Source organism: Mus caroli, unplaced genomic scaffold (assembly GCF_900094665.2).
Source record: "Mus caroli unplaced genomic scaffold, CAROLI_EIJ_v1.1 scaffold_20827_1, whole genome shotgun sequence".
NCBI classification, from domain to species: domain Eukaryota; kingdom Metazoa; phylum Chordata; class Mammalia; order Rodentia; family Muridae; genus Mus; species Mus caroli.
In genome coordinates this window covers 3,743-13,147 of record NW_018388874.1, presented here as the reverse complement: position 1 = coordinate 13,147, position 9,405 = coordinate 3,743, and the positions used below count along the sequence as shown (strand labels likewise).

The 9,405-nt window shown below is 41.5% G+C and overlaps 1 protein-coding gene across 2 annotated transcripts; it reads left to right on the top strand.

The window, feature by feature from the left end:
* The first annotated feature begins 725 nt into the window (after positions 1-725).
* On the top strand, positions 726-6,624 carry LOC110287828 (carcinoembryonic antigen-related cell adhesion molecule 3-like). Of its 2 annotated transcripts, XM_021154349.1 has the most exons (4): positions 802-865; positions 1,914-2,273; positions 2,979-3,338; positions 6,617-6,624. In XM_021154349.1, the coding sequence occupies exons 1-4, from the start codon at positions 802-804 to the stop codon at positions 6,622-6,624; spliced, it is 792 nt and encodes a 263-aa protein (XP_021010008.1). The 2 variants fall into 2 exon arrangements, with proteins under 2 accessions (XP_021010006.1, XP_021010008.1); XM_021154347.1 differs by lacking the exon at positions 6,617-6,624 and having other exon boundaries at positions 726-865; positions 2,979-3,348.
* The last annotated feature ends 2,781 nt before the right edge of the window (positions 6,625-9,405 follow it).

Here is a 9,405-nt window from a genome sequence, read left to right as displayed (position 1 = left end):
GTTCCCCAGAGCTCTTGACTCTAGCTGCATTTGTATCAAAAGATGGCCTAGTTGGCCATCACTGGAAAGAGAGGCCCATTGGACTTGCCAACTTTATATGCCCCAGTACAGGGGAATGCCAGGGCCAAGGGGTGGGGGTGGGTAGGTGAGGGACTGGGGGGGGAGTGTATTGGGGACTTTTTGGATAGCACTGGAAATGTAATTGAGGAAAATACCTAATAAAAAAATTAAAAAAAATAAAAAGAGAGAGTACCAGTGAATGACCTTCTCAGTTCTTGACTCCAGATTCTTGTCTTTTATGTGTACCTTGACTTCCCTCAGTGATGAATTTGAGCTCTGTGACTGGCCTGAAAATTCAGTGCACTCTTAAGCTGCTTTTGATCAGGCTGTTTATTGTAGCAACAGAAATTTAGAACAGCCAGTTTTCTGGGAATTGTATAAAGCATATTCATTTATATCATACATGGTTTTCTGTTCGTAGGCAAACCATACTGCCCCATATGTTCACAGAGGACTTTATCAGCTTTATTGCTCAATGTGCAGTCTTGTGGACTGAGACATAATGAGAGGAAAGAGCCTGAGGGTTATGGGTAGGAGATAGGCGAAAATGAACTGATGTGTTTTGTATATACAAAATGTCACCATCTCATATGATTCTAGGATGAGCACTTACCTGGGAGGAGACTGAGATAAAAGGGAGGAAGTGCAGCAGAACTGACAGGAGAGCAGAGCTTGGAAACAGCGCGAGAGCTGAAGCTTTTCACAGAGGGTACACAGAGCAGGAGGCAGGTGGTAGAGGTCATGATGGACTCTGTTGCACTTTCCTGTAAAGTCTGTACCTCCTGGCAGGGGCTCCTGCTCACAGGTAAGGAGGCTACTCTTTGGCACTGAGTGGGAGAAGGGGATATCACAGCCTTGTTGAAGTTCCTGAAGAAGACAAGAACCTGGGGATAGTTTTAGGGCTTTGGGAAGTAGACATAGACAGGAGCAGGAACTCTGTAGCAGAAAGTGACACAAGATAGTATAATGGAGAAATAGCACCATTGTTTTCTATTGAAGTCAATCACATGGACAACTGTATTCTAAGGACTGATGTCCCCAACCATGTGAGTGACTGTCCAATTAAAACCAAAGTAGGAAGATGATTTAATTGTCATGCTGTTGGCTGCCAATCCTAAGACAGCAACTCAATTACCAACACATACAAGATGTGTCATTTCCATGTATATGCTGTGTATACATTCACCTATACACAAATGCACATGAGTGCACACATATATAAGCATTCACCTTCCTCACACATACAAACAATACTAAAATCTTTTACTAAATGTTTCATTAGCTTCATATTTCAGCATTTTCAGTGTACTCCTGGATTGGAATATTCCTGACACATGCATTCTCCAACTCATCCAAAGGTATCCAAGCCTTTATCAGTTCTGGACTTTCCAAAGATATCAGGCTCATCTTGTTTCTAATAAATCTCTAGACTAGTGAAATGTAAGTTAGACCAGAAGGAACATCTAGAAGTAGAATCAGAGAATTCAGACAAAAGAGAGAAAACAGAGAAAAGAAAAGAAAAGAAAAGAAAAGAAAGTGAAGATCTCTAGAGCAAGAATTAACAGGAGATGCCATCTCAGCCCAAGTACTCTGAATATAGGCAGGAAGCTGAGGGCAGTGTGGGGAGTCCTTGAGGGACCCAAGGAAAGAGTTCTATACACAGAACAGAACAGGTTCAGGGCAACTGATGAAGCAGTGGAGGTTATATTGTTCACTCCTTCCAAGTAAAAAAAGTGCCACTCACACCTACCCACCTAGAGTAAGTGATGAGCTGTCCGCTCAGGACACAGATATCATCTTCCCATCAAATATAGAGGTCCCAATGTTCATGGAATTTCTCTCTTCCCTTCTAGTCTCCCTTTTAACCTGCTGGCTGATTCCCACTACTTCCCAGCTCACCATCAAATCAGTGCCTCCCATTGCTGTTGAAGGGGAAAATATTCTTCTGTTTGTGCATAACCTGCCGAAGAATGTTAAAGTCTTTTCCTGGTTCACAGGAGCTAGAGTGCTCAAGAGTTGTGAAATTGCAACTCATGTGATAGCTGTCAATGCTACTGTGATCGGATTTTCACATAGTGGTAGAGAGACATTGTTCAAAAATGGATCTCTGCTGATCAAGAGTGTCACCAGTAAAGACTCAGGATACTACACTCTACGAATAATTGATGCAACCTCAAGACCTGAAATAATACGTACAGAATTCTTTGTACACAGTAAGTAATTTTTTGTGTGAACTCTGTTGTTGGGTGGAGTCTAGTCCATTGTACATTCTGAAAAGTGTCAGGCCTAAACTGAGTCTCCTGCCCCTCTGTATTGTGTCTCTATGTTGTTGTTTGAGGATTTAGTGCAGGACATGCATTTTGGGAACAAAGTTTCATGGAATGGAATCCCTCACTTGGCTGCACCTGCAGAGAGGTGGACTTGTGCTGAGTAACTTAGACAAGGATGTCAGACTCTACCCAGACCCTTGGGCCTCTCACCAAAAACGTGCACCTGAGTTAAGGAAGACATGAGGAAACTATGGGATCTTCAGTGCCCTTGGATCCAGACCTCTGTCCCAGACTCAGCTCAGAGTGACAGAGGACAGAAGAGCTAATTTCAGAGCAACAAGGCTCAGGGGGCACTGCTGGAGGTAAAGGTGTTTTTCAAGGATCGAGTACTGAGCAGACATCAGAGGCTGTAGAGAAGGCAGTGAATGCTGAGCCTTGTAGACAGTCAAGGGGAAAGTCCCATACAGAAGTTCATGGGTACCAAGTGCATGAAATTTGTGTGCTGACTTCCACCGAGTAGGATAGACACATCCTCACTCACACACCAAGGCTGATTCATACCTGCTCAGGACTCAGAGATATTTCTTCCTACCAAATGCAGAAGAACCACTTTTGAGGGTTTCGATTTCTTTTTCTTTTTCCATTTAGGCCCACTTTTAGGTTACAAGAAGCATCTCACCCCTTCTCGGCTCACAATTGCGTTGGTGCCACCTAGGGTTGAAGAAAACATCAATATTATTCTGTGGGTCTTTCATATGCCAAAGAATCTTCAAGCCTTTGCTTGGCACAAAGGAGTACTTCCACTTGACCATTTGAAGATAGCAAGCCATTCATTCCTAACCAATTCAACCATGCTGGGGCATGCATATTATGACAGATTGACAGTACGCAATGATGGGTCCTTGCTTCTCTTGAATGTCACGAAGAATGACACAGGGCTTTACACCCTACGAACCATATCTGTTGATTTGAAATTAGAATGGGCCATTATTGACGTCCAAGTAAACAGTAAATGATTCCTTGTGACTCCTGAGTGATGGTGGGTTTATTCTTCTCTGTACACTTAAGACAGTGAGGCTTGTACTCTACCTTCCTCCCATCTGGAATGTATATTCTCACTTGGGTTTGAGCATTTAGTAAAAGACACACATCATTGGGCAAATTGAAATACATCAGAAGCCTTGACCCGACTGGAACCTGCAGATGGTAGTATGGTAACTCAGTCCAGAGATATCATCCTCAGGTCAGACTCTCCAGGTCTTTATCCTGAAAATGACTTTGAGAAATCTTCATGACATTCTTTGAATTTGACTACCTTCTAGAGCTAACTGGAAGCAATGTGTCATTTTGCATCCAAATTTTGGAGCACGTGGAACAATCCAGTATCCATCATGGCAATCATGATTAGGATAGGTCATTTGGGCACCTAATTTCCTGAAATTCAGCATGGACAAGACTGCTGGACAGGTAGCCATTCAACATATTGGTTGTTTTGATAGTCCAGAGACTTCACAGTGAAGTTTGGATCCACAAGGAAACATAGGTCCTCTTGGCATCTTCTTGTCCTCAGGAGTTCAGGCTAGGGATTTCTCTTCTTTAGGCAAATAATAACATGCACCCCTGATTTTAACACCTCTTCAATCTCAAGTATAGTACATTGATAACATTTGAATTTCACTTGTAGGCAGGGAAATGATGTCACCATGTGTACTACAGTAGGGAATCTGAGAGAAAGCAAAGATACTGGTTGAATGGAAATTAAAAAGCCTATGGGTGGCAGATCAGAAGCACAAAATGACTATGTATAGCCATAGCTCCAACTTATCTAACTTAGGTGGCCTTATCAAGCATCTATAGGTCAGAGGAGTGCCGTGGGTTCAGAAAATTTCACCTTAGGCATCAGTGTCTCACAGGGAGAGTCTGGTTTAGGCAGTGGAAGCAACAAATTAACAGTCACTTTTGACTTTGTAATAAAACCTTAATTGAATTCTGAACCACCTTCCAGCCTAATTTTCCTACTCCAATGCTCTGAGCTTCAGATCATAGATTTCCTAGTATGGAGGGTTCACTCCTCTTGAAGCACAGGGAGAAGGGTTTGTCTTATTCCTTCATCAAGTTCCTGCAAGTCACAGGGTCTAGGATGCAGCACACTCAATACATTTATGATGAAAGAAGAAAGGAATTAGTAATGAATGGACAAATGGGTGGTGGTAGATTGGGTTATGAATGGATGGTGGGGTTAGATGGATGTGTTTATGAATTGATGTCTTAGAACCCTTTCAGAGATTAAACATTGCATGTAGAGTCCTAGTATATCTGACAGTGCCCACTCCCTACTCATCCTGGAGGCTATGACCTTTGTCCCATTCCTCTGATATATTCCTCATCCACCTGGAAAGACACATGCATGAACATCCTAGAGAGAAAGTCAAGTACATGAACATCCTAGGAATGCTGCTGTATGTAGCAGTTCTGAGAGTGACACTCCTCATGTAGTCATTTAGATCTTGCTCCTTGGAGTCTTGGAAGACATTTTAACTCTTATTTTTGTGGTCATTCACATTTCTGCTATTACTCCTTTGTGTCACTTATCCCCTGCCCCTTCATTCAGGAAGGTATGTTTTTTTTATATTTATTTATTTATTTATTTGATATTTTCTTTATATACATTTCAAATGCTATCCCAAAAGTTCCCTATACCCTCCTTCCACCCTACTCTCCTACCCACCCACTCCTGCTTCTTGGCCCTGGCATTCCCCTGTACTGGGGCATACAAAGTTTGCAATATCAAGGCGGCCTCTCTTTCTAGTGATGGCCGACTAGGCCATCTTCTGCAACATATGAAGCCAGAGATATGAGCTCTGGGAGTACTGGTTAGTTCATATTGTTGTTCCACATATAGGGTTTCAGACCCCTTCAGCTCCTTGGGTACTCTTACTGCCCAGTTCACCGATCCATTTACATTCCCACCTCAATGGTTGACTTTCCTGATTCCTGGTGTAGAAATTAGATGAAACACCCATTCCTCTTATGTGCCATAATATGCCCACACCCTAAACATCACAAGTGTGCATGTGCACACGCATATGCACACACACACACACACAAACACACACACACACACACACACACACACACACACACACACACACACACACACACACATTCACACATACTGCCAAGGAGTCCTCCTTGTGTTTCTGTCCATGTATCTTGACTTTTGTGGTGTTGGTGTACGTAATTAGCCAGGAGACAGAAAGAAACACATCTTGCAACTCTGTATTGACTCCCCAGAGGCTAAAGGTAGAAGGACATGGCTCTCAGCCCCAAAGTCTTGCTTGTTTCCTCTGTATCACTTTTGTTGTCATCTTCCTCTTAGTTTGGCTCATGGTCCTCCTGTGGCTTTTGGACCTTCCCAAGAAAGAGGTGACACAATATCTGCCATTTAATGGCTTTATCATATGTACATACATCTCATATTGTCATACTTACTCAAGGAGACTCCTGTGATCTTGTGACATGATCTAAAACTCCAGACACTATTAGTTCCATTAGACTATATAATATGGAAACATTTGATGCCACTTTGTTCATGATTACTGGGTCTTAGTAAGAGGAAGAAAGAACTGTGCCTCACTGTTCACAGAGGCCCAGACATAATTCTTCTAAATAGGTTCTAACCATTATATTTGACACTGCTGCAAAGTTTGGCTTGTTTCTTAATTAACATAGTAGAGAAACCTTATACTCACATGCATCCTCTGGCTAGTGCTGTCCCCAATAGAACTCACACACAGGTCTCCCTCTGTTCATGGATTCATCATCTTCATGCCAATTTGTAACTTCTACATTTAATCAAAATGAGACCCCCACAGTACTCAGAGATTGATCTAAGGCCTTGCTGTGCTCTCAAAAATAATAATTATTGCAGGGATTGGTCTTATATCCTGGCTGTACCTAATAATTTTTGCATATTATAACCTGCTTGGCAGAAAGAAAGATGTTTTAATAGCCATGTGTATCTCTGAGCCCATTAGATGATTGAAATAATGAACTCCCATATAAAAAGGGGATCTCCACAGGGATTTCATGATGAGAGAAGGAAGAGGTCCTAGCCAAAGGGGGAACTATCTCTTTAGAAAGAGATTTAACCTTATTGAACCACACTATAGGATGGAATTGAACCCAGACAATGATGGAGTAGGGTAAGTGGGTTTATATTCTGGTTGCATCTGCTTAGATGTAGTTATCATTGGTTTTTTATTTAAATGCTAATCTCAGTTCAGAACATTGAAGTCAGGTTTCAGACAATCAAAGGCCAACAAGTAAACCATGGCCCCCGAAGAAACGAAGACGGAAGGCAAACATGCATTATTTCTACCCTTACCCTCTTTTCTGAATAAATAGCTTTCTGCTTACAAGTGTTCTTTCAGTTCTTTAATTGCCTTATTAAGTATTGGTGGCTGATCCCAGCTTGAGACTCATGATTAGAGACTAACCAAGTTCAGTGACAACATGGAGAAATTTTCCTGCAACAAATTCCTATTGGTAGAAATAGCCATTTCTCCAAGGCTCCATAATGTGCCAGTGTCCCGCAGTGTGAAGGAGTCTCCACTCTATCACTGTCTAAGGCTTCTGACTTTTGCAGGGCTGATATGAAGTTAAGCCAAAGATGTTGCAAGCTGGGGTTCCTGCTAATTTATGCCTGCTCTTGAAGGAATGATCTGACTTCTCTATCTGGCTTTCAAGCACTGGTAACACAATTCTATCCATTTTATCCATAGGGCTTTCATAGGGTCTTAGACATACACAAATGTTCATTTTCAGTAGCATATAGATTTTCATCAGTGTTTCTCTGTCTTTATTGAATTCTCAAATCTTATCCTGTATTTATTCCTTAGTTTGTGTAAATTCTCTGGTTTCTTTTTTTTTTTAAAGATTTATTTATTTTTATTATATGTAACTACACTGTAGCTGTCTTCAGACACACCAGAAGAGGGTGTCAGATCTCATTACAGATGGTTGTGATCCACCATGTGGTTGCTGGGATTTGAACTTTGGACCTTCGGAAGAGCAATAGGGTGCTCTTACCCACTGAGCCATCTCACCAGCCCCATTCTGTGGTTTCTTGCAATTAATTTTTCAGTTAATTTGTATCCCTTTTGATTTTTTTTGGATATTCCTACAGTCATTCCTTATTTGTTTTGAGGTGGTGTCTCTCTCTACATATATATCTTGGGCTGTCTTGGAATTCACTAGGCTGGCCTTGAAATTAAAGATATGTGTTGGCCTCTGCCTCCCCAGTGCTGCAGGGAAGGGTAAAGACTGACGGAGCATGCACCACTCTGTCCAGCTCCCTTTGGTATCTTTGTGTTGGATTGTGTCTATTTCTGTGTTGTTGGAAGCCATGACTTTGGGATAGGTGATTCTGGGAGTAGTCATTACATTGGTTTCATGTTCCTTGCTGGTTAAATTCTTTTCTGACTTTTTCCTTATTGTTGAGATCTTTATACCTGTGCATGATGATATGTGATCTTACATATCTCAATTTCCCTCATGAAAATCTTCCCACAGCTCCCTATTATGTCTTTACCTTGTACAACAAACACTTCCATCAAAAGAATGAAGATAAAATATTTCTTTTTTATGAAAAATACTTATTATTATTATGATTTTGGCAGAAGAGATTGTTGTTGTCAAATTGACAACAAATTTAATCCCTAGCACTTCTCAGACACTATAATCTCTTTGCTAATAGTATTGTTTTGAGTACCAGCATACTTTTATAAGTTACCAAGACCCTTTTATAACACTTCATGATCCTTTGGGATATTAGCTCATAGTTCATGGATGAACTGGCTTTCCCATCACAGATCATGCTTTGAGCATTGTTCTCAAATAATATAGAGATTTTTGTTTGGTGACTTGTATCCTAGATCCTGGGGGAATTTATCACCTTTAGGATGTTTGTTTCTCAGTGATAGAAGCTGGACAAGGCTAGGAGAGTCCTCTTGCAGCACTAACTGGATTTCCATTTTGAACTTTCTGCCTCAGCCTCACAGCCATGCAGATCCATCTTACCTCTCATATTCTTTCTTTTATCCTTTAAACTTTGGGGAGGGGAAGTTAAGGCAAGGTTTCTCCTTGTATCCCTGGCTGTCTTGGAACTTGCTCTGAGACCTGCCTGGTCATGAACTCAGAGATCTCCATGACTCTGCCGCCTAAATGCTCATATTAAAAGCATTCATGACCTTGGGATGTTCAGAAGCCCTCCGTGTACTAGTCCTGCCAGGGGAGATGTCTCCAGGGAGTTCCCTGTCTCTGAGACTCAGGGAAGATCTCCATTTTCTCTTTAGTGACTGTCAAAGGTGGAACCAGGCAGGAGCACACAGAATGCAGAAGAGGCAGAGCAGCTAGGACTGGGTACTTCCTGCCTCCATCTGCATCCAGGAGGTAGGGCTGTTTCTCATACCTCTGATCTTGCCAGGAGAGAGCTGGTCTTCCATGAGTGTTGACACAGGCTTACACATTCAAAGGAGGAACAAACTCCAGCCAGAGACAGCGAAATATCTAACACCAGAGATTACCAGATGGTGAAAGGCAAAAGCAAGAATCTTACCAACTGAACCAAGATTACTTGGCATCATCAGAACCCAGTACTCCCACCACAGTAAGTCATACTCCAACACACTGGAAAAACAAGGTTTAGGTTTAAAAAAATCATATCTGATGATGCTGATAGAGGATATTAAGAAGGACATAAATAACTCCCTTAAAGAAATAGGAGAACACAAGTAAACAGGTAGAAACCTGTAACGAGGAAAGACAAAAATCCCTTAAAGAATTACAAGAGAACACAGGTAAAAATGTAGAAGCACTTGAAGAGGAAACACAGAAATCCCTTAAAGAATTACAGGAAAACACAACCAAACAGGTGAAGGAAATGAACAAAACCATTCAGGATCTAAAAATGCAAGTAGAAACAATAAAGAAAACCCAAAAGGAGACAACTCTGGAGGTAAAAAAACTTAGGTAAGAAGTCAGGAACCATAGATGCAAGCATCATCAATAGAAT